The 25,548-nt window shown below is 42.1% G+C and overlaps 1 protein-coding gene across 2 annotated transcripts in view; it reads left to right on the top strand.

Annotated features, from left to right (window-relative positions):
* Nucleotides 1–25,548, top strand: part of rusc2 (RUN and SH3 domain containing 2) — a 154,891-nt gene that overhangs the window by 75,288 nt on the left and 54,055 nt on the right. For both annotated transcript variants that reach the window (XM_048526907.2, XM_048526897.2), the window contains exon 6: nt 11,130–13,157. In XM_048526907.2, the coding sequence (XP_048382864.1) occupies nt 11,228–13,157 (1,930 nt within the window). In that variant the 5' untranslated portion in view covers nt 11,130–11,227. The remainder of the gene's footprint in view (nt 1–11,129; nt 13,158–25,548) is intronic.

Genomic DNA, 25,548 nt, shown 5'->3' with positions numbered 1-25,548 from the left:
TATCAAGGGAAGAAGGATAACCAAGGAAAGATCCTGGAGGGACCAAGGGGACAATCCTTGCATGGAGCCAGAGACATACACAGTGTGTTAATAAGTGAATAAATTTTAAAAAAAACTGAACTTCACATCTGTTTTCATTAGGGAGAAGGAGAATGTAAATATAGAATCCGAGAAGAGGCTGGCTTTGCATGATTAGATTAGATTCCCTCCAGTGTGGAAACAGGCCCTGGGGCCCAACAAGTCCACACCGCCCCTTGAAGCATCCCACCCCTGTGAGATTGAGCAGTTTGCCATGAGTAGTGAGGAGGTATTGGAGGTTTTGGCAGGTTTAAAAGAGGAGAAATCCCCAGGTCCACATGAGTTGTATCCCAGAAGGCTATGAGAAGCAAGGGAGGAAATTACAGAAACTCTGATCCAAATCTTTAATTCCTGCCTGGCCACAGGAGAGGTACTAGAGGATGGGAGAACAGCTAATGTAGTTCCAATTTTCAAGAAGGATGGTAGAGGTAAATCACAGAATTACAGACCAGTAAGTCTCACATCAGTGATAGGGAAACTATTGGAGAGAATTCTGAGGGAGAGAATTAATCTCCACTTAAAGAGGCAAGATTTGATCAGGGTAGTCAGTGTGACTTTGTCAGAGGGAGGTGATGCCTGACAAATTTGATTGAATTTTTCAAGGAGGTGGCCAGATTTGTAGATGAGGGTAGTACAGTTGATGTATATGGATTTAGCAAAGACTTCAACAAGGTCCCACATGGGGATACTGATAAAGAAGACAAAATCACATGGGACCAGGGTAACTTGGCAGGTTGGATCCAACATTGGTTTAGTTGCAGGATAGAGGGTTGATTATGTGTCTAGAGGTGAGTGTACAGTAGCATACCATACTGGGTCGCTTAGGCTGTGGGACAGGTTAATGGGTAGTTACGAAGGCATGTGGGCCATTTTGCATTATCTGTTATGGTAAAGTTATAAGAAAAGGGTGATTATGTTGGAACTGTGCAGGACTTTGATTAGGCCTCAGCTGGAGTACTGTGTGCAGTTCTGCTCACCATACTACAGGACGGATGTGATTGCACTGCACAGGGTACCAAGGTGGCCTGTTCCCACGCCGCAGGGATTCTATGATTCTGTGTTGCCTTGGATAGAGCATTTCAGCTGTGAAGAAAGGCTCCATCCGCTCAGGTTGTTTACTTTGGAGCAGAGAAGGTTGAAGGTGGACCTGATGGCGCTATACAAGATTGAGAGGCATGGACTGGGTGAATAGAAAGCAGCTGTTCCCCTTAGATGAAGGGTTAATAACAAGGGGATATCATTTTAAGGTGAAAGGCAGAAGGTTTTGAGGGGATTTGAGAAAATTTTCTGGTGGGAATCTGGAATGCATTTCCTGGGAGTATAGTCATGGCAAGAAGCCTGACAGTCTTTAAAATGTATTTGGACGAATACTTCAAATATCATAACATTCAAGGCTAAGCACCAACTGCTGGAAAGTGCAACTGATGTAGATAGATCAGTGCAGATTTGAAGGGCTGAAGGGCCTCTTCTGTGCTGCGTGACTCTATGACTTTGGCTGCCTATAGAGTAAATATCAATTCAAGAAATCTGCAAGATAAGATAAACCAATCGTAACATGGTGCAGTGAATGGCATATGCTTGTATTAATATGTTTCAGAAAAAAAAAGTAACACTTAGTTTTCTGAAGCAAGGTTGCTGGTAGCCAGTGTTGCAATGCAGAGATGGTCTGACTAAGATTGCCTCTGACCTCAACTGTTGTGCCTTAGCTCATTTTATACAAGTTGGTATTGCAGCATCCTCAATTACATTTGTCAGATGGAGAAGGTATGGCTGATTCGTTAGTCACGATAACCTACACAGTATTGTGTAGCTACATTACTGCCATGTGTCTGACCTGATGTACTTGAAATGTGAATGGGATCAAGCATTATATGTTGCAGATTGACTGTATGACTTGCTGAAATATTAGTATGCACAGGCTGCAATGAAAACTGCATGAACATATGAGCAAGAGTAGGCAATTTATCCCCTCAAGACTATTTTGATATTCCCTTAGTTAATCAATTCCATTTAATTCTGTTCTGCTTTTTAGATGCGAAGTCTTAGCCTAACTGAATAGAAAAGAACACGAAATATGTTAACATATGTTAACACGCTAGTGCGTGAGGGGTGCGTGAGGCCCCATTTGGAATATTGCGTGCAGTTCTGGTCGCCCCATTACAGGAAGGATGCGGAAGCATTGGAAAATGTGCAGAGGAGATTTACCAGGATGTTGCCTGGTCTGGAGCGCAGGCCCTATGAAGAAAGGCTGAGGGACTTGGGTGTGTTCTCATTGGAGAGAAGGAGGCTAGGAGGGGATTTAATAGAGGCACACAAGATGATCAGAGGATTAGATAGGGTGGACAGTGAAAGTCTTTTTCCGAGGATGATGACTTCAGCTTGTACAAGGGGGCATAGGTACAAATTGAGGGGTGATAGATTTAAGACAGATGCCAGAGGCAGGTTCTTTAGTCAGAGTGGCAAGGGCGTGGAACGCCCTGTCTGCCAATGTAGTTAACTCAGCCACATTAGAGGCATTTAAACGGTCCTTGGATAAGCATATGGATAATGATGGGATAGTGTAGGGGGAGGGGCTTAGATTAGTTCACAGGTCGGCGCAACATCGAGGGCCGAAGGGCCTGTTCTGTGCTGTATTGTTCTATGTTCTATATAAAGCATCATCTTCCAGCACAGTATTATCAATTATTTATTTTACTTTGAAAGTTCTTCAAATTTAGTTGTCTTTTTTCTAGTCTATTTACGGATCTGTTAGGGAGCGTTTATTGTGACTTACGTTCACTGCAAGGCAAGGTGCACTGTCATCTTCAGGAGTGTATAGAACGGATGAAGCCCCCACACACTCTGCTTGTAAAGAAGAATGGCTGTTTAGTCAGCAGCTGAATTTGAGATTGTGAATAAAAACAGAGTGTGCTGGTTATCCAAACCATTTTTGTAGAGCAGACCACATTGTGAGCAGAGAATACACATAATAAATTGAAATGAGATAATTGATGTTTTAATGGGAAAGGGGTGTTTGGGCCCATGGATACCAAAGGCAAAGGAGGCGAAGGACTGGGTGTTGCATCCTCCTTTTTCATTTGAATTGGTGGCCAGGGAAGGGAAGTTTCTGACTGAAGAGTGAATGTCGGTGCTCACAGTGCAAAATGGTTATTAGAAAGGGTGGTGGGGTTTGATGGTGGCTGTCATCTGAAGATGGGAGAAATGACGAGCCAAACTTAACTAAGTAAGGGGATAGTGGAAAATTGAGGACTCAAAGAGCCATGTTTAAGATTTAAAAAAAGGGTAAGCCATTTAGGACTGAAATGGGAGAAAATTCTTTGCCCAGAGTGGTGATCCTGTCGAAGTCTTTGCCACAGAAAGTGTATGAGGCTAAAATATTGAAAGTTTTCAAGAAAAGCTAAAGAAATCAAAGGGTATGGGGAGAAAGCTGGACTGGGTATTATGTATGACGGTCAGCCTCGATCATCTTGAAGGACTGAGTAGATTCGAAGTGCCAATTGACATCCTCGTGCTCCTATTTTCTATGATTCTGTTTCCTGTGTTCCTGTTAGGATTAGCTGAAGACATTGAATCTGACATAGCTGACTGTCTACTCCAGATGCGCAAGTGGTTGTGGAAACATTGGGAATACAGGTTTTGCCTTTGTATCAAGTCTTATGTATTTGTGCTTGGATAGAGCATAGAACATAGAACATTACAGCACAGTACAGGCCCTTCGGCCCTCGATGTTGTGCCGACCCGTCATACCGATCTCAAGCCCGTCTAACCTACACTATTCCATGTACGTCCATATGCTTGTCCAATGACTACTTAAATGTACTTAAAGTTGGCGAATCTACTACCGTTGCAGGCAAAGCGTTCCATTCCCTTACTACTCTCTGAATAAAGAAACTACCTCTGACATCTGTCCTATATCTTTCACCCCTCAATTTAAAGCTATGCCCCCTCGTGCTCGCCATCACCGTCCTAGGAAAAAGGCTCTCCCTATCCACCCTATCTAACTCTCTGATTATTTTATATGTTTCAATTAAGTCACCTCTCAACCTTCTTCTCGCTAATGAAAACAGCCTCAAGTCCCTCAGCCTTTCCTCATAAGACCTTACCCCCCCATACCAGGCAACATCCTAGTAAATCTCCTCTGCACCCTTTCCAAAGCTTCCACATCCTTTTTATAATGCGGTGACCAGAACTGTACACAATACTCCCAAGTGCTGCCTCACCAGAGTTTTGTACAGCTTCACCATAACCTCTTGGTTCCGGAACTCGATCCCTCTATTAATAAAAGCTAAAACACTGTATGCCTTCTTAACAGCCCAGTCAACCTGGGTGGCAACTTTCAAGAATCTGTGTACATGGACACCGAGATCTCTCTGCTCATCTACACTGCTAAGAATCTTCCCATTAGCCCAGTACTTTGCCTTCCGGTTACTCCTACCAAAGTGCATCACCTCACACTTGTCTGTATTAAACTCCATTTGCCACCTCTCAGCCCAGCTCTGCAGCTTATCTATGTCTCTCTGCAACCTACAGCATTCTTCGTCACTATCCACAACTCCACCGACCTTGGTGTCGCCTGCAAATTTACTAAGCCATCCTTCTATGCCCTCATCCAAGTCACTTATAAAACAGCAGTGGACCCAACACCGACCCTTGCGGTACACCACTAGTAACTGGTCTCCAGGATGAACATTTCCCATCAACTACCACCCTCTGTCTTCTTTCAGCAAGCCAATTTCCGATCCAAACTGCTTTATTTTCCACAATTCCATTCCTCCACATTTTACCCTGATCCTATCTGCCAACAACTTCTCATGTCTCCTCCTGGCTCTTCTGAGCTCTCTCTTTAGGTCTTTCCTGGCTACCTCATAGCCCTCAAGTGCCCTAACTGAGCCTTCACATCTCATCCTAACATAAGCCACCTTCTTCCTCTTGACCAGAGATTCCACCTCCTTCGTAAACCACGGCTCCCGCACTCTACAGCTTCCTCCCTGCCTGACAGGTACATACTTATCTGGGACACAGGAGCTTTTCCTTGAATAAGCTCCACATTTCTACTGTGCCCATCCCCTGCAGTTTCCTTCCCCATCCTATGCTCCCTAAATCTTGCCTAATCTCATCGTAATTGCCTTTCCCCCAGCTATAACTCTTGCCCAGTAGTATACACCTGTCCCTTTCCATCACTAAAGTAAACATAACAGAATTGTGATCGCTATCACCAAAGTGCTCACCTACTTCCAAATCTAACACCTGGCCGGGCTCATTACCCAGTACCAAGTCTAATGTGGCTTCGCCCCTTGTTGGCCTATCTACATACTGTGTCAGGAAGCCCTCCTGCACACACTGGACAAAAACTGACCCATCTATAGTAGTCGAACTATAGTGTTCCCAGTCAATATTTGGAAAGTTGAAGTCCCCCATGACCAGTACCTTGTCTCTCTCACTCCTATCGAGAATCATCTTTGCTATCCTTTCCTCTACATCTCTGGAACTATTCGGAGGCCTATAGAAAACTCCCAACAGGGTGACCTCTCCTTTCCTGTTTCTAACCTCAGCTCATACTACCTCAGTTGACGAGTCCCCAAACATCCTTTCTGCAACTGTAATACTGTCCTTGACCAAAAATGCCACACCTCCGCCCCTTTTACCATCTTCTCTGTTCTTACTGAAAAATCTAAATCCCGGAACCTGCAACAACCATTCCTGTCCCTGCTCTATCCATGTGCCCCTGCTCTACCCATGATTTGGATCTTACTTGAGGCATTATTAAAGTGGACGTTTGGTGCTCCATGAGGCCAAAGTCAGTCTATTTTGCAGTGATTTAGTTCATTCTTTTTGAAGGTTATGCTTTCTGACATTTATTTAGACTATTGTGTGTTCTGTTTCTTTCACATCATCCTCTGAACTTATTAATAGAATTGATTTCTACAAGTGAATGATTTGTGCCTGCAGGTAACATGGATTGATGATGGGGCTGCAGCACTAACTCTCCTCCAATCTGTGCTGCTCTTGAACATGGCTTCTTACTAGGAATGTAGAGTCAGAGAATCACTCACATATTTTTTGTCTTTTTGAGAAAACATTGTTGAATTACACGGTTTCAACAAATACTTGGCCTCACTGTAGTGTAGTGAATTACTTTTACTTATTTCTTCCCTTCTTTTGTGCATAAACCGATCCCTCATTTTTCATTTGTTGCATCTAGGTATTGGTGTTTCATGTGTACCGTGTATCCTTTATCTGTAAAGGAAAAATTGGAGGAAGATAGTCCATTCACCCTGTCCACCCTGCTCAGTCTTTTTAGATCATGATGTTCGTCTATATCAATGCCACATTCTCACACTGTCCCATTATTCCTTCTCGTAAATAGTCAACTAGAGATGTCAATCTCTGTCCTCAAATTTATTTAATGACTGAACTTCAACATCTTGAACAGAGATAGAGAATTCCAAAGATTCACTGCCCTCTGAATGAAGATGTTCCTCCTCATTTCAGTCCTAACAGCTTGTCTTTTCAACATTTTCTGTTCAGCCTGTTCAAAGATGTTATTACATACCTCTGGAAAAGGTGGGACTTGTACCCGGTCCTCCTGGTCCAGAGGTAAGGACATTGCCATGCTGTATAAAAGCCCTCTGTGGTTGGCCTTTTATTCTGACACTGTGTCCCTGGGTACAAGACCATACAGCCATAGGAAATATCCTTTCTGCATGTAATCTGTCCATCTTTTAAGAGTTTTGTAACTGTCTACAGAATTATCCCTCATTGTTCTGAATTCCAGAGAGTCTCCTTCGTCTGTCTTCATAGATAGTTCCTCCATTTCTAGCGTCAGCCTAATGAATTTTCTGCGGGCGCCTCCAGTGACAATATTTCTTTCCTTGGACAAGGACCCCAAAACAGTTCACACTATTCCAACTGTGGCCTAACTAGTATCAGAGATAATGGGAACTGCAGATGCTGGAGATTCCAAGATAATAAAATGTGAGGCTGGATGAACACAGCAGGCCAAGCAGCATCTCAGGAGCACAAAAGCTGACGTTTCAGGCCTAGACCCTTCATCAGAGCTCGAGGGAGGGTCTAGGCCCGAAACGTCAGCTTTTGTGCTCCTGAGATGCTGCTTGGCCTGCTGTGTTCATCCAGCCTCACATTTTATTATCTGTGGCCTAACTAGTGCCTTGTTTTGGCATAACTTCCCTACTTTTATGCTCCATTGCCTCTGACTTAAAGGCCAACATTCCATTTGACTTCCCTGTTAGCCGCTGAACTTGGATGCCTTTTTTGTGATTCATGCATGGAGACTTTCAAATCCCTATGTTCAGTAATTTTTGGCAGTGTTTCTCCATTAAAACAACATTCTATCCAAAGTGCTGAAGGTGTAGTCATCCCTGTCAAAGGCTGCAGAAAGATTGTGGAGGATGGATAGTTTACATTAATTAGATCCATTTTAGTGCTGTGGTGGATTGAAGCTTGATCTGGGAAATTCAAATGTGGAGACCTCTAGTGTTTGTACATAGAGACTGCCGTCCTCATACAGCTCAAATTGTTTTAAATTACTTCATTTTTATAGTGAAAGGCTGGCGAGGCATTGCTATAGGAAATGATTGCATACTTATGACAACAGCTCAAATCGATAGATATCACTAGTGTGTCTACAACACAATATAATTATATTACAGGTGGACTTGCAGTTGGGAGATTCAAAATGAATGGAACATCAAATCTGAACGATTTATTCAATTCATGAGGACCTGGCTTTGTGTTCCTGGATTGTCATGAGAATTTTGGCTGCAAGACAATTTCCCTTATATGTTGCACACACCATTGTTAGCCTAGGAGTCCTCTCAGCTTGGCGTGGAGATCTTCTAGCGGTCCAGTGCGGCAATCTCTCAGCTCGGTGTAGAGGTCTTCCGGCGGTATGTGGTGTTCCCTAAGTCTGGCATGGCCTCAGCGTGGACTACCAGTCTCGAGGTGATAACAGAGCAAACTCCTGACCTTGTGAATCCTGAGATGAAACCCAGCGTGGTCTGGAGTTAAGGCGCGGTTTGGACTGGAGGCTTGGTGCCAGTGTGAACTGGGTTGAAAGACCGTTCCCAAAATCTATAATGCTGTACTTTTTAGTTCCCTATTTTCCTAAGAACTGTAAATGAAGAAGCTGTATGTAGGAATCTTTGTACCTAAGATGGCTCCGTAAGAGGTGACTTGTACACTTTTCACCAAACTCATTTGAGTTCATGTGACAATAAAACTGATTAAATTCAATTCTGTTAAATTCAGATGTGAAATTGAACTGGCAGGAAAAGATCAGGTAGCCATAGAGTCATACAGCATGGAAACAGACTTGTCCACACTGACCAGATATCCTAAACTGATTTAGTTCATTTGCCAGCATTTGGCCCATATCCCTCTAAACCTGTCCTATTTATATACCCATCCAGATGTCTTTTAAATGTTGTAATTGTACCTGCCTCCACCACCACCTCTAGCAGCTCATTCTCTCCACACAAATCATTCCCCTTTTACCTTAAACCTATGCCCTCTATTTTTGGACTCCCTTATCCTGGGAAAAGGCCTTGGCAGTTCACCTTATCCATGCCCCTCATGACTTATAAATCTGTGTAAGGTTACCCTTTGGCCTTCAATGCTCCAGGGAAAAAGCTCCAGCTTATTCAGCCTTAACCTATAGGTCAAATCCAATAATGCTGGCAACATCGTTGTAAATCATTTAAGTTTAACAACAGTCTTTTTTGTAGCAGGAAGCCATCCAGCTTCGTCATGATTATAGATTTTCAACTGACCCTACTCCCCTGTCTGAACCACAGCCATTTAAAGGTTCTACAGATGACCACAGATGTTGACTTTATTTTTAGATGCTACAAATTGGACTACTTTGAAAATTAAATAGTGAAATGCAGGTGCGACAAAAGGTTTGAATACGTTTGACTGTTTTTAATGTGTCAATGTCTAGTTTGACTCTTAGCAGATAATCCTTTTGATTTGAACTGTTGAGGTCCAAGTAGAAAGCTGTTTTGAATTTGATCAATGTAGTCAAGTTTCATATGAATTGATGGATGGGAAAAGCCAAAGGCCCATCTCATTCAGCTTCCATTGTTTTGTTTTTCACATGATATAATGGCATTTAAATTGTTGACTGGCAATAATAATCACTAAAAATTAATTGGTTTTACTGTTGTCACATGTACTGAGATACAGTGAAAAGTGTTTTGCGTGCTATAAAGGTAGATTGTACCATACAAACTGCATCATGGTAGCAGAACAGAGTACACAATACAGTGCTACAGTTGCAGAGAATGTGTAGAGCGAGAGAGAGAGAGATCAGAATTTGAGCAGTCCGTTCAAAAGTCTGATAAAGGTGAGGAAGAAGCTGTTTTTGAATCTATTTGTACGTATATTCAAACTTTTATATCTTCTGCCTGACAGAAGAGCATGGAACAGAGTATAACAGGGCTGGGAGAGGTCTTTGATTATCCTGGTTGCTTTCTTGAGGCAGTGGGAAGTATAGATCGAGTCAGTGGATAGAAGGCTGGTTTGCATGTTGGACTGGGTTGTGTTCACGACTCTCTGTAGTTTATTGCAGTCTTGGGAAGAGAAGTTGCCACAGATAATCTACAATTAGTCTAATTTCTATTTCGAACACAGAATTTAGGTATTACTGGTAAGGCTAGAATTTATTCACCATCCCTAACTACTGTTGAGAAGCTGTATTCTGGACAGTTTCAGAGGATGGTTCAGAGTTAACCTGATTGCTGTGGGCCTGGTGTCACATTTTAGTCAGACCTAGGAATGGTGTCCCTTTGCTAAAGGAAGAAATTTTGCCCTTTCTTCTAAGATCCCTCACCAGAGTTATAAAAATTCCAAAGCCCTGTGACATGACACTATTTACTATGGAATGTTCAGTTACACAACTGTACCCATTTATTATTTCTGTTTTACTTTCAGATGTGAATTGTTGTTGCTATGCAGTCGTTCTGTTAAGATTTGGAGCAATGTTCAACAGGCACCAATGAATATTGTTTTCATTGGGCTCAGTTATGCTTAAGTTAGATTGTTGCAAATCCTGGTGGTTTGTTGCTCTGAGGTTATTAGATGATCCATGTGTGATTGGTAGTCTGTCACTCAGGCTGTGACAGGACTGATACCGTGCCTGCTCTCAATTGTTCATTCTGAACTCAGCTGCTGAGACTGAATACAACTGCTTCTCAAAATAGTACATAACTAATGACCATAACCCACATGTTCTGGTTTCTCACATTCTGTGTGGAGGGACTAGTGCATTAAGGTGGAAGATAAAACTCTGTACCCTGGTTACTGTGACTTTTGGTCATCAATAATGAAATAATTTGAAAGACTCTGGGTCTTGGAGGACACCTGTGTGCTGTGGATCCCTGCCCTAGTGCTATTGCTGAACCGGAAGGGTTATCTTAATGACAAACTAGCAGTTTTGTGATCTCCATTAATTATGCTAACTTTTTGTTCCACATTTGGCTAATTATATTAGAATTTCTAAGTTACCAAGATTGATTAACCTGGGTCAATATGACAGACGTCTGGATTACTAATCCAGTAACTGTGCCACTTTGGTACGACACCCCTAATTGTGACAAGAAAATCTCTGAAAAGGAAGTGCAGAGCCATAGACCAAAGTATTCCACAAAAGCATGCCACATGCACTGCATGTTCTATTTCAAATCAGTCACATGCTGCATTTTACAATGTCAGTTTCCAAAGTGATTTTTTGATTGAATTAATACTAATTGTTTCTACCACCTCTTACGGTTGTTCCAAAGTCTGAACACTTGCTCCTTGTTTCCACTGGTTAGTTTTGAACTTAGCCCTTCAAATGGAGTTCAAGCCCTTTGCTTCTTTAGTCTTGAGCAAGGTGAAATAATTTGCCATAGCTATAATTTAGACTCCTTATACAATCCTAAGAACAGAAAGAGAGTAATTTTATGACTTAAACAGTTACTGGCAAGCCTATTGTAATAAATATTATAAAGTTCTGTGTTTTTCTCCCTGCCCCTCACCCCTGTGTTTTCCAGGTTTCTGAGCACACCATGAGCTTCGTGTTGCAGGCGACCAATGTGGCCAAAGGGGATTCTCAATGTTTTATCCAGTTTGACCAATAATCTGAGATATCATGGATAGTCCACCCAAACTGACAGGGGAAACACTGATTGTACATCACATTCCCCTTGTTCATTGCCAGGTCCCAGACAGAAAGTGCTGTAGCATGGGCAAAAGACCAAACCCATTTTACCATACCGATCTGGGAATTACGAGAACTACATCACTACCAGAAAGGGACCTGCTTCAAAAGGAAACATTACTATACAGCAGCTTAATTCAGGCTTCTTGTTTACCTCCGGTGGTACCACATGAAACTGAAGGTAGACTACCAGACTCAAAAGAAACCAACACAAGCGATCAGCACAATTCATTAATTTTCAATGAGAACAATGATCAGGAAATCCCTTACAACAGTTCCTTTCATCCGCAGAATAGCAACATTAACAATTCACCATTTGTTCTTCATGAACAGCCATTTCACCTACATGGTGCTGAAAAAAGCACAAAACAATGGAGCTCCAATATTAGACAAGGGATTATTGAAGGTCAAGAGGAACAAACCCATAAATGTGATTGTAAGAAGTCAAATCAAATCGTCACATCAAGACCAGCATCAGCTGATCTAGTAGAACTACCGATGTGCAACTGTGCTCATGATAGCACATCTACCTTATTCTTTGATTGTAACCAAGGGTTGGAAAACAACCAAGATGGATTGTTCGGGAAACAAGATTTACTAGACAGCAGAAAGTGCAGTTGCTCTAGCTCAGAAATCCAGCAAAGCAGAAGTTGTGTTTTTTCAGATCAGTCTGAGGTAGATAATCAGCATATGACTTACAACAGTGACTCATCATGTAATAGTTCAGATGGTGTGCTGGTCAATTTTACTGCAATCTACAATAAAATGAAAAGCCAGTCAAAGTCCAACCTAAGTTCAGGTAACATGTTGCATGATTCATCATATTGCAGTCACTCAGAGATGGGTGCTTTCTACCTGGACCTACAATCATCACCTAGTGAGCCAAAGAATTCATGTGATATTCACAATGGTGATAGTGCCATGCAAACCTGTCTGTGCCATCAGCAGTGTTCACCAGCTGTTGATGACAACTGTAATTCTTACCACCTACCATGTGAAAACATGCCCTGTTCTTCTGAAAATTCAGATTATACTGCATGTTTTCAAAGTCAAGCAAGATTAGTTGTTGCCACACAAAATTATTACAAATTAGTAACTTGTGACCTATCTTCTCAGTCAACACCAAGCCCTGCAGGGTCTTCAATAACAAGCTGCTCAGAAGATCATGCAAAGAGTACAAGTCCAAGTCAACCTACAGAGTATTATCTCTTCCGGCCACCAGAAGATAAGATTGACATTGATCAATGTTTTCAAGAGAAACCAGCACTGGAGGCCACTGAAGATCTCATTGAAGGTCAAGTATATGTGAATGTTGCTTCAAATACTTCTGGCAGACAAAGATCAAGGAGCTATGATCGTAATTTAGATAAGAGCCCATCCCCTAGGTTGGGCTCATTGGAACGCATGTATAGCTGCCCAGGCAAGCTAAGTGACAGTCATACAGGAACATCACAGAGATCACCACCAAGACGTGTAACCTCATTTGCTGAACTTGCTCGAACTAGAAAACGAAGTGGGAATTCACCACCGCTCAAAACCAGTGGAGATTCTTCGATAGAGTTCTCCCCAATATTGGAAAATCAGAAAGAAAATAATGTTTTTGTTTCCTTAGATGAAGAGTGCTGCCATAATCTGCCTGGCAGGTCCTCTCCAAAAATGGACTTAACAACATCCTGCGCTGCACCCTTCATTCATCGCTTTAGTAACAAAAACAGCAATGCAAGTCTGCATGATAGAGCTCACCTTGAAGGGTATGGACCTTGTTATAATGAGGAAGATGGCAACAAACTAGGACCAGTTAATCCACTCCATCAACAAATTGAGAAGAATGCATCTTTTGACAGCCATACTAAGATGGAAGGTAAGACAATGCCAAACTCTTAGAATAGTCTAAAGTAACCATTGCATCTTTTTTTTTGATCGTAGGCACTTTGTTGTAATACCAACTTTCTGGATTTGTTTCTTCTTTTATATTAATTTTTTTAAACTCAATTTGTGGATTTTGACTGCTCTTCCATTTGGCATCAGAGTCAGCTCCAGGTACTTGCATGTAAGGTGAAACTGAATATAAAACTTCTACTATTCCACCACGTGAATATGACTAAATTTCAGTATCAGAATGATGTTTCCATACTTGGCCATTTTTTTTGTTTACCTGCACTGACCTCTTTTGTGACCTATTTTGTGGGAAGTTTTACGCCTTTGTTCAAGAACTAAATTGAGATTATCCAATCGTTATCCATATACAATCCATGGTACTATTTTCTAGACAAGAAATTTGATGTTGTCTTACTATGAGTGGTAGTGGTTGTAAAAGTAGGGTTAATGTTCTGAGAAAGTTGATCTCATCTGTTCCTGCAAATCTTCCATCAGTAATCATGTATGAACATGAAAATAATGGCTCTTTAGGCACTTTGCTAATAAGAAACAAGCAGTCTAATGCTAATGTAACTCATAATCCAGAAAAAAATTGTATTCAAACCCTGTCAGTTATGGAATTTTGAAATTCATTAAAGAGAAAAAACTGGAAATAGAGTACCTATTTTAATATGCCATTAAAAAAGCTGATTCAGTCAGTCCTTTTAGGGAAAGAAACCTTTAAATATGATCCAATTGAACTGATGTTTGACTCCAGGCGTTCTTTATTTTTTATTCATTCATGGCATGTGGACGTCGCTGCTGGTTGAGCATTTATTGTCCATTTCTAGTTGCCCTTGAGAACATGGTGGTATGCTGCCATCTTGAATTACTGCAGTCCTTTTTTTTTAAATATACTCATGAGACATAGGCGTTGCTGGCTAGCTGGCATTTGTCACCCATCCCCAGTTGCCTTGAGTAGATGGTGGTGAGCTTCCTTCCTTAGTGTATGTCGATCCATTAAATTGTTTGGGAGGGAATTCCAGGATTTTTATGCAGTAACACTGATTAGCAATGCATTTCCAAGTCAGGATGGTGAGTGGCTTGCAGTGTTGTTGGTGTTGCCATGTGTGCTGTTCTTTTCCTCCTAGTGGTTGTACGTTTAGAAGGTGCTGACTAAGGAGCCTTGGAGAATTTATGCAGTGCATTTTATAGGTGCTACTATGCATCAGTGGTGCAAGAAGTGAACATTTATAGATGTGCCAATCAAATAGACTGTAATGCTGGGGGTCTCTGAAAGAACCTGAGATGGATCATCCACATGACACTCCTGGCTGAAGATTATTATGAATGTTTAAGTGTCACCGTTTTCATTGATGTGCTGGGCTTCCCTATTTTTGTCGGTGGGGATGTTTGTGGAATTTCCTCCTTCCATGAGTTGTTTAATTGTCCATCACCATTCATGACTTGATGTTGGAGGAGTGCAAAACTTGGACTTAGTCCATTGGTTGAGGAATCCCTTAGCTCGATCACTTCCTACATAGGCTGTTTGGCATGCATGTAGACCAGTTTTGTAGGTTCACATGTCATTTTTACTAATGCTTGGCATGCCCTCCTGCATTCTTCATTGATCTAGGGTTCATTTCCTGGCTTAATGGTCATGGTAGAGTTGACGATAAACCAGCTCACGAGACTACATATTTTATTTGGTGTACGTATCAGTTGCTGCTGATGGTCCACAACATCTCATGGTTGTCCAGTGTTGAGTTGTTGGATCTATTTGAAGAATGGTGACTGATCGTAAGAAGTAGGAACAGCAGTAGGCCATTTGGCCCCGTGAGCCTGCTCTGCCATTCAGTAGGATCATGGCTAATTTGATCTTCCTTAAGTACGCTTTCCTGCCTTTTCTGCATAACACTTGATTCCTTTCCTGATCAAACATCTATCTTAACCTTAAATATACACAAGGAGAATCCTACATATTTCAGTTCCAAAGAGTAGACTCCCATACCAGGGATCATCCGAGTGAACTTTTTCAGAACTGCCTCCAATGAAACAATAACTTTCCTGAAATAAAGGGAGCACAATTGCTGTCAGTTCTTCAGCTGTGGTTTCACCATTACCTTGTGCAGTTGCAGTTAGACTTCTCTACTTTTATATTCTAACAGCTTGAAATAAGGGCCAACATGCCATTAGCCTTCCACCAACATGATGAAAGGTATTCTGAATGTGAAAGCATGACTTTGTTTCCATAAGGACTGTGAGGTGGTCGCTCTTTCTTATACTGCTTTGGACGGGTGCTTCTGCCACAGACAGATTGTTGAGGATGAGATCAAGTATGATTTTCCTTCTTGTCGGTTCTCTCGCCGCCTGTCACAGACTCACTTGAGCAGCCATGTCATTTAGATCATAACCAGTAGTGCTGTTGCTGAGCCACTCTAGATGGTGGACATTGAAGTCCAGAATCCAGACCCTTGCCACCTTCAGTACTTCCTGTTCAATATAGATGAGTACTGACTCATCATCTGAAGGGAAGTAGTTCATGGCAATCACCCATTTCCTTGCCCATGCTTGACCTGGTGCCATGTGACTTCATGCAGTCAAGTGTTAGTGTGGATTCCTAGGGAAAGTTCCTCCCAATGTATCACTGCTTCTGCTGGGTGTATCTTACCGGTGGATCAGATGTATACAGAGATGGTGATGATGTTTTCTGGGACACTGTATGTAAGGTATGATTCCATGAGTATGACAGTGTCAAGCTGTTGCTTGACTGATCTGTGAGGCAGCTCTTCCAACGCTGGCATTAGCCCCCAGATGTTAGTATGAAAGACTATTCAGGGTTTACAGGGTTGTTTTGCTGTTGTCTTTTCTGGTACTGTAGTTGATGCCAGATGGTCTTATCTCTTTTGTTTCTTTGTTTTTCTTTTCTAGCAGTTGGTACAACTAAGTTTATAAAGAAACCGAGATAGAGAGAATTCAGCCCTGTTAAATTTCAAAGAAGTAAGGTGAGGCTGGATGGCCTCTACTTCAATACTGATACTATGCACTAAATGCCTAGTGGGAAGAGACAGAGTGGTGGTAGGAGGCTCTTTGTGTAGTTGGAGGCCAATTTGCAGTGGTGTACCACAGGCCCCCTATATATATAACAATATGTAGGAGAATGTGGGTGACTAATGAGAAAGTTTGTGGATGATGCAAATATTGGCTGGGTGGTTAACACAGGGGAAGAAGGTCTTGGGTTACAGGAAGATATGGTCTGCTTGGTCAGTAGGAGGACCAGTAGAAGATGGAATTTAACCCTGAAAAGCGAGGTGATGCACTTTTTGGAAAAAGTAACAAGACAAAGGCGTACTCAATGAATGGCAGGACATGAGGAAGGTTAAGGGAACAGAGGGATCTTGGGATCGTTAAGAAGGCATATAGGACAGAGATAATGGGAACTGCAGATGCTGGAGAATTCCAAGATAATAAAATGTGAGGCTGGATGAACACAGCAGGCCAAGCAGCATCTCAGGAGCACAAAAGCTGGCGTTTCGGGCCTAGACCCTTCATCAGAGAGGGGGATGGGGAGAGGGAACTGGAATAAATAGGGAGAGGGGGGGAGGCGGACCGAAGATGGAGAGTAAAGAAGATAGGTGGAGGGAGTATAGGTGGGGAGGTAGGGAGGGGATAGGTCAGTCCAGGGAAGACGGACAGGTCAAGGGGGTGGGATGAGGTTAGTAGGTAGATGGGGGTGCGGCTTCGGGTGGGAGGAAGGGATGGGTGAGAGGAAGAACCGGTTAGGGAAGCAGAGACAGGTTGGACTGGTTTTGGGATGCAGTGGGTGTGGGGGAAGAGCTGGGCTGGTTGTGTGGTGCAGTGGGGGGAGGGGATGAACTGGGCTGGTTTAGGGATGCAGTAGGGGAAGGGGAGATACAATTATAGGACACTTGTCTTTATCAATAATGGCATAGATTATAAAAGCAGGGAGATTACGTTACAGCTGTAAAGAACTTTGAATAGGCTTCAGTTGGAGTACTATATACAGTTCTGGTATCACACTTGCAGAAGGATGTGATTGCACTGGAGGGAGTGCTGAGGAGATTCACAAGGATTGAGCACCTTAGCTATGAAGAGAAGCTGGATACATTGCACAAGCTTCAAAATCTCCCCTCCCCTATCGCATCCCAAAACCAGCCCAGCTCGTCCCCACTTTCCTAACCTGTTCTTCCTCTCACCTATCCCCTCCTCCCACCTCAAGCCGCACCCCCATTTCCGACCTACTAACCTCATCCCACCCCCTTGACCTGTCGGTTTTCCTTGGTCTGACCTATCTCCTCCTTACCTACATTCACCTTTACTGGTTCCATCCCTACCTCTTTGACTTGTCTGTCTCCTCTCCACCTATCTTCTTCTCTATCCATCTTCGATCCACCTCCCCCTCTCTCCCTATTTATTTCAGAACCCCCCTTCCCCTCCCCCATTTCTGATGAAGAGTCTAGACCCGAAACGTCAGCTTTCCTGCTCCCAAGATGCTGCTTGGCCTGCTGTGTTCATCCAGCTCCACATTTTGTTACCCTGGATAGTCTTGTATTGTGTTCTGTAAAGTAGAGAAGGCTGAGGAGGAACATAGACAGGGTAGATAGGAAGCTGCTGTTTCCCTTAGTTGAAGGATTAATAACAAAGTCAGTTTAAGATTCTGGCAAAGATTCGTAGCTAGGGTTGTGGGTGAGGTTGTTGACTTGCTCACCAAGCTGGCTTGTTTTCGTTCAGATGTTTCATCACCATGCTAGGTAACATCATCAGTGAGGCCTCCTATGAAATGATGTTGTTCTACTCCACTTGGAATTAAACTGTCCGGCCCATTGTGGTGAGTAGTGTCATTTCCAGTTTTGTTCTGTGTGGGTTGTAAATGGGGTCCAATTCTATATGTTTGTAGATTGCATTATTTTCTTTATTCTTAACGGGATGAGGGCATTGCTGATCAGGCAGCATTTATTGCCCAGAGGGCAGTTCAGCGTCAACCACATTGCGGTGGGTCTGGAGTCAATGTAGGCCAGACCAGGTAAGGATGGCAGCTTCCTTCCCTAAAAGACATTAGTGAACCAGAAGGGCTTTTCCAACAATCGACAGTGGATTCATGGTCATCATTAGATTCTTAATTCCACATATTTTATTGCATTCAAGTTTTGCTACCTGCCATGGCGGGATTTGAACCTCAGTCCCCAGAACATTACTTGGATCTCTGAAATAACAGTCTAGCAATAATACCACTAGGCCTTCACTCCCCCAGTGGGTTGAGAAACATACCTCTAGAAATTCCCGTGCATGTCTGTGTTTGACTTGGGATACTGTGGTTCTGTTTTCCAAGTTGAACTGATGGCTTTCATTGTTTGAATGTATTGATATTAAGGAAACTTTCATGTGTCATTTTTCTGCAAGCTGATGTTCATGTCTTCTAATCAGTAGTTTCCAACCTGTCTGTCCGATGTAATGCTTGTGGCAGTCATTGCATGGTATTTTGTAAACTATGTAGGTTCTGCATGTTGTGGGAATGGGGTCTTTAATTCTTGTGAGTGATTGTTATAGAGTGGCTGTGGGCTTGTGTGCTACCTCGATTCCTAGTGGTTGTAGAAGTCTCATTGTCAGTTTTGATAGGTTCTTGATGTCGGGCACTGTGGCCAGTGTGCTAGGGAGTACTGTGTCCTTTTGTTGTTGTCTATTTAGTATATATCTGCAATAGTGAGATTTTAACTTGAGTCCCCAGAATATTCGTTAGGATTCTGGATTACTAGTCCAATGAAAATACCACGATGCTTTTGTCTCCCCTTAAATTGACATGTTGGATTCTTAACTGTTTCCTGAATGCCATTTCAAACTACAGCTCAAGAATGCTTTTGCCAGCGACACCAACATCCAAGAATGAATGAATAAATTTAACTTAAAAATTTGTTCAACAGAATCTATAGTGACTTAATCGTAGCAAACATCTCAAGATGCTTTGCAATGAGATGGGTAGTGTGAGAAAATTATTAAAGATATGAATGACACACCATGGTTGTTGGAGCGCAGCCCAAGTACTGAAAGTTTTGTTGAAAATATACAATCTTGTGAAGATTTTTACAGATAAGACTGAAGATTTTGAAAGGAGGCTTTTCAAAGGAGAATTAAGCAAATTCAGAAAGCACTGCTGATGTAGCTGACAGACCTGTTCCCAATGTGAGATTAATGATGTCAAAGGCAAAACAATAGCGATAGAAAATTGGTGTAGATATGAAAGGTAGGGTAGACGAGCTGGTGGAGGGATTTGAAAATTAAGTACTTTATATTGAAGACATTGTGACCCATTTCAAATCAGTGACGGGTAACTGAATGGAAAACTTAACTGTAGCCAACTGAATCCCGTCCAGAATAAATCCTGGACATGTCCAAAGTTATGCTGAATGAAGGATACAAAGCCAACGAAGAGGATAGAAGAAATTGAAACTAGAAATGATAAAAACATGAATAAATGTGGCTGCTGAAGCAGGGCTGGAGAATGGTAATATTTCTCATATGGAAGTACCTGGCCTTGTTGTTGAGGATCTGGTGTGTGTTTAATAGGATGTGAAAATTTACATTAGCAGGTCTGAACAAATAGGTGGGAAGATTGTGCCATTAAAAAGGAAATGAATTTTGTGGTAGGAGCAGAAATGTCAGTCTTCCTGAAACTTAATTGGAGAAAATCAGAATATTCGTACTTTAATTTTGGCAAGCAATCTGATAATGAGGTGATGATGAGTTTGAGGAACAGATTGAAAAGTATTGTGGGGTGTCGGAGGCATATATGCAGACAACCAGTGGTGGGAAGTCATGCCAGTGCAGACAATACTATTTGTGACTGTGGCCAGGACAGTTTTCCTTATCTGAGTATGGGAGAAGCCAGACTGAAATGCTTTACGAATCTCGTGGAAGAGTTGTTTTGAGAATGTGGAGGGATGGGAGAGAAATTTGAAAAGTCATAGCTGGAATAGGTTAAAGACTAAGGAGCATTAAGTAGTTTACATAACAGCACTATTTGCAATCTGATGTTTCATAACATTGTGAAATTCTTATAGAGCCTTGCTGTCACACGAAATTCAGGAAAGCATTATATTCGTTAGCAGTATCATTAAGAGATAGTAATTGCAATTGAGATGGATAGAAAATTGGTTAATAGGCAGGAAAGAAAAAGAAGGAAGAAATGGGTCTTTTTCTGAATTACAGCAGTAATTAGTGGGGTACTAGGACCCAGCTATTCACAGTATATGTTAATAATTTAGATGAAGGAACAAAATATCTGAAAATGTGTAGATGGCACAAGGCTGGATGGAAGGGTGAGTAGTGACAATACATAGGTATAGCAGTGTGATTTAGACAGGTTGAATAAGTACGTAAATATATAGCAGGTTCAATGAGACTTGGGTGACTGTATGTACCAGTCGCCGAAAGCTAGAGTTCAGGTGCAGCAGGCAGCAAAGAAGGCACATTGTATGTTGGCTTCCATAGCAAGCGGATTCAAGGACCAGAATAAGGATGTGTTGCTGCAATTGTCACAGGGCATTGGTGAGGCCACATCTGAGTATTATGTGCAGCTTTGGTGCCCTTATCTGAAGAATGATGTTTGTGCTATTGAGGGAGTGCACTGAAAATTTACCAAATTCCAGATTCCTGGGATGGCAAGACTGATGTAAGAGGGAAGATAGAGTCAGTTAGGATTGTTTTCAGTAGAGTTGAGAAGAATTAGGAGTGAGGATCTCATCGAAACCTATAAAATTCTAACAGGACTAGATAGATTAGATGCAGGAAGGATGTTCCTGAATGGGGGGGTGGGGTATAGTTCAAGGATAGGGAGTAAACCTTTTAAGTCTAAAAGCAGGAAACATTTCTTCACCAAAAGAGTGACGAGCCTGTGGAATTCACTGTCACTGAGCCCAAATCATTGTGTTTTCAAAAACATAGATATGACTCTTGTGGCTAAAGGGATTAAGGAGCTTTTGAGGAAGGGCAGGATTAGGTTATTGAGCTCAATGATCAGCTACGATCATAATGAATGGTGGAGCTGGTTCGAAGAGATGAATGGCCTACTCCTGCTCCTGTCTTCTATGTTTCTATGAAAGATAATTTGTCACACATTACGGTGGCTATATTGTGGGAACATGTCGAACATGAATATTCTTAACTAAGCATCTACAGCGTCTGGAGTAGAGAATTTCAACAGTTCACTACCTACTGTTGAAGATATTTCTTCTCATCTTGTCAGAAATGAGTACCCCTTATGTTGATAATATATCCCCAAGTTCCAGACTCTGGAGGACCAACCTCTTAGTGTAAACCCTCTCAAAGTTTCAAATGATATCATTTCTCATTCTTCTGAACTCCAGGGAAGATAGGCACTTTCACTTAACTGTCCCCAGAAAACCGTGCTGTTTTCCCAGGTATCAGTCCTGTGAATCTGCCTTGCAACCCTTCAAGGAAAGCATACCCTTGCTTGTATTCAGTATCAAAACAGTGCACTTTATTCCACACTTGGTCTTCCCCAAAGCCTCATATATTTGCAGTGATATTTCCTTACTCTTGCTTTAAATGATACCTTAACATTTGCCTTCCTAATTCCTTGTTGCCCTGCATATTAACTTGCTGTGCATCATGCACAAGGTCACCCAAATCTCTGAATATCAACATTTATTTGCTTCTCACTTTTTAAAAACAAGCTAATTTGCAAGGAAGAATGGATAAACAAAATATTTTTAAAAACTGAGAAACAAGTAAATGTTGGTGTTCAGTGAGTGGTATACTAAATGTATGTGTTTAGTAAAATTATACGTCACTGCCATAGAATCATGCAGTGCAGAAGAAGCCCTTCAGCCCATCGAGTCTGCACTGATAAAATAACTGGTCTTTCCAGCATTTACCCCATAGACTTGAATGTTAAAACATTTCGAAAGCTGATCAAATATTTGTTAAGGGTTGTGAGGTTTCCCACCTCAACTACAGTCCTAGGCAATGCATCTCCGATGCATCACCTTCTGGGTGAAAATGGTTTTCCTCAAATCCCCTCTAAACCTTCTGCCTTTCACCTTAAAATTATGCCTCTTTACTATTGACCCTTTGACTAGGGGCAACAGCTGCTTCATATCAACCCTGTTCATGCCCCTCACAATCCTATATACCTCTGTCAGCTCCCCTTTTGGCTTTCTCTGCTCGAAAGAAAACAGCCTTTCTTCATTGCTGAACTGCTCCATCCTAGACAACATCCTTTGAAGCTCCTCTGCACTCCCTCCAGTGCATACACATCCTTCCTATAGCGTGATGACTAGAATTGGTTAAGCGACAGCTGGAGAACTGTGTGCAAAGTCTTGTACAACAATAATGTAATCTCCCTACTCTTAAAACCTGTGCCACAACTGTTAAAGGCAAGTGAAAACCAAATGAACTGCAGATGCTGTAAATCAGGAACAAAAACAAAGTTGCTGGAAAAGCTCAGCAGGTCCAGCAGCATCTGTGGAGGAGAAAGCAGAGTTAACGTTTGGGGTCCATTGACCCTTCCTCAGAACTGATGGTGGCTGGGAGAACATCAATTTACAAAAACTGACGTTTCCCAGCCACCATCAGTTCTGAGGAAGGGTCACTGGACCCAAAACGTTATCTCTATTTTCTCCTCTACAGATGCTGCCGGACCTGCTGAGCTTTTCCAGCAACTTTGTTTTTGTTAAAGGCCAGTGTTTGATATTTCATCTGAACTTCCCTTTTAACCTGTCCTGCTGCCTCCAGGGATCTGTGGACAAGCACCCCAAGATCCTGCTGTTCTTCTGAGCTTCACAGTGACCTACCATTCATTTAGTACTCCTTAATCTTATTACTTCTTACAAAGTGCATCTACTCACGCTTTGCAGAGTTATCTCCTTCCCTAGTTTACCTCTACCATCCTGCTTGAAAAGTGGAATCACATTAGCTGTCCTCCAGTCCATAAGACCATAAGAAATAGGAACAACAAAAGGCTGTTTGACTCCTGAATCCTGCTCTGCCATTCAATAAGATCATGGCTGCTCTGACATCCTCATGTCCTCTTTCATGTGTTCTCCCCATAACCCTTGATTCTCCTACTGACCTAAAATTTATTTATCTCAGCTTTAAATGTACAAAAGAACTCAGTCCCCACAGCTGGCTGTGTCAAAGAATTCCAAAGATTCTCAAGTGTCTGAGAGAAGAAATTCCACGTCATCTCAGTCTTAAATTGGTGCCCCTTTATTTTGAAACTATGCCCTCTAGTCCTAGACTCTCCCATGAAGGGAAACATCCTCTCAATATGTACTCTACTGAGCCCCTTAAGAATCTTATATGTTTCAATAAGATCACGTGCCATTCTTCTTAACTTCAATGAGTAGAAACCTAACCTATTTAGCCTTTGCTCATGAGGCAGTCTGTCCATGCCAGGGAGCTTCCTAGTGAGCTTTGCCTGAATTGTCTTCAATGAAACGATACCTTTCTTTACAATGGGGAACTAAACATGCTCACAGTATTCCAGATGTTGTTTCACTAACACCATGTACTGTCGAGTAAGATTTCCCTTTTCTTCTACTCCAGTCCCCTTGAAATAAGGACCAATGTTCCATTAGTATTTCCAATTACCTGCTGCATCCATGTGCAAGCTTTCTGTATTTTGTGCAAATGTATTCAAATCTTTTTTGCAGTTTTCTGCTGTTTTTCCATTTAAATATTATTCTGTTCTTTTTAAATTCCTTTTGTGGGCATCACTGGCTGGCCAGCATTTATTGCCTATCCTTAGTTGCTCTTGAGAAGGCGGTGGTGAGCTGCAACCCTTGTCGTTTTAGATGGAAATGGTTGTGAACTGTCTGAGAATCTTTGCTGAATTTCTGCAGGGCATCTTGTCAATAGTACATACTGCTGCTATTGACTGTCGGTGGTGGAGGGAGCGAATGCCATGCACATCAAGTGGGCTGCTTTGTCCTAAATGGTGTGAAGCTTGTTGAGTGTTGTTGGGGCTGCATTCACCCAGGCAAGTGGGGAGTATTCCATCACGCTCCTGACTTGTGACTTGTAGATGGTGGACAGGCTTTCAGGAGTCAGGAAGTGAGTTATTTGCCGCGGTGTTTCTAGCTCCTGACCTGCTTTTGTAGCCAATGTGTTTATGTGGTGAGTCCAGTTGAGTTACTGATCAATGATAACCCCCAGGATGTCGATAGTGGGGATTCAACACTGTTTAATGTCAAAGGGCAGCAGTTATATTGTCTCTTTTTAGTGATGGTCATAACCTGGCATTTGTATGGCACAAATGTTACTTGCTACTTATTAGCCCAAGCCTGGATATTGTCCAGATATTGTTGCATTTGAACACAGACTGCTTCAGTGTCTGAGGATCAGAGGTGAGCTTGAAAGGTAGATAAAAAATACTGGCTCGGTCATAGAAGACAGAGGGGAGCAGTGGAAGGGTGTGTTTCTGAATGGAGGACTGTGACTAATGGCATTTCTCAGGGATCAATGTTGGGACCTTTTGCTGTTTGTATATATAATATAAGTGATTTGGAGGAAAATATAACTGGTTTGATTCGTCAGTTTGCGGATGACACAATAATTGGCAGAATTTTGGATAATGATGAGGATACAGCAGGATGTAGATCGGTTGGTGACTTGGGCAGAGAGATGGCAGATGGATTTTAATCTGGAAATATGAGGTAATGCATTTTGGACGGTCTAATTCAGATGGAAAATGTACAGTAATGGTCAGTAGGAGAATCAAGGGTTATGGGGAGAACACATGAAAGAGGACATGAGGATGTCAGAGCAGCCATGATCTTATTGAATGGCAGAGCAGGATTCAGGAGTCAAACAGCCTTTTGTTGTTCCTATTTCTTATGGTCTTATGGACTGGAGGACAGCTAATGTGATTCCACTTTTCAGAAGCTTAAGAGTACTAATAGGCAGAGGGATCTGGGTGTACAGGTACACAGGTCTCTGAAAGTGGCAAAGCAGTTGGAGAAAGTAATCAACAAGGCATATGGCATGCTTGCCCTCATCAGCCAGGACATTGAGTTTAAAAATTAGTCGGTAATGTTGCAGCTTTATAGAACCTTAGTTAGGCCGCATTTGGAATATTGCATTCAATTCTGGTTGCCACACTACCAGAAGGATGTAGTGGCTTCGGAGAGGGTACAGAAAAGATTTACCAGGATGTTGCCTGGTATGGAGGTCATTAGTTATGAGGAGAAATTGGAGAAACTTGGGTTGTTCTTAATGGAATGATGGAGGTTGTGGGTTGGACCTGAAAGAGGTCTAGAAGATTATGAAGGGCATGGACAGAGTAGACAGTCAGAAGCTGTTTCCCAGGGTGGAAGTTACTAGGAGGCATCAGTTTAAGGTGCGAGAGGCAAGGTTTA

This window comes from Stegostoma tigrinum, chromosome 1 (genome assembly GCF_030684315.1).
Source record: "Stegostoma tigrinum isolate sSteTig4 chromosome 1, sSteTig4.hap1, whole genome shotgun sequence".
Lineage (NCBI taxonomy): Eukaryota > Metazoa > Chordata > Chondrichthyes > Orectolobiformes > Stegostomatidae > Stegostoma > Stegostoma tigrinum.
This window is presented reverse-complemented; position numbering and strand designations above follow the sequence as displayed.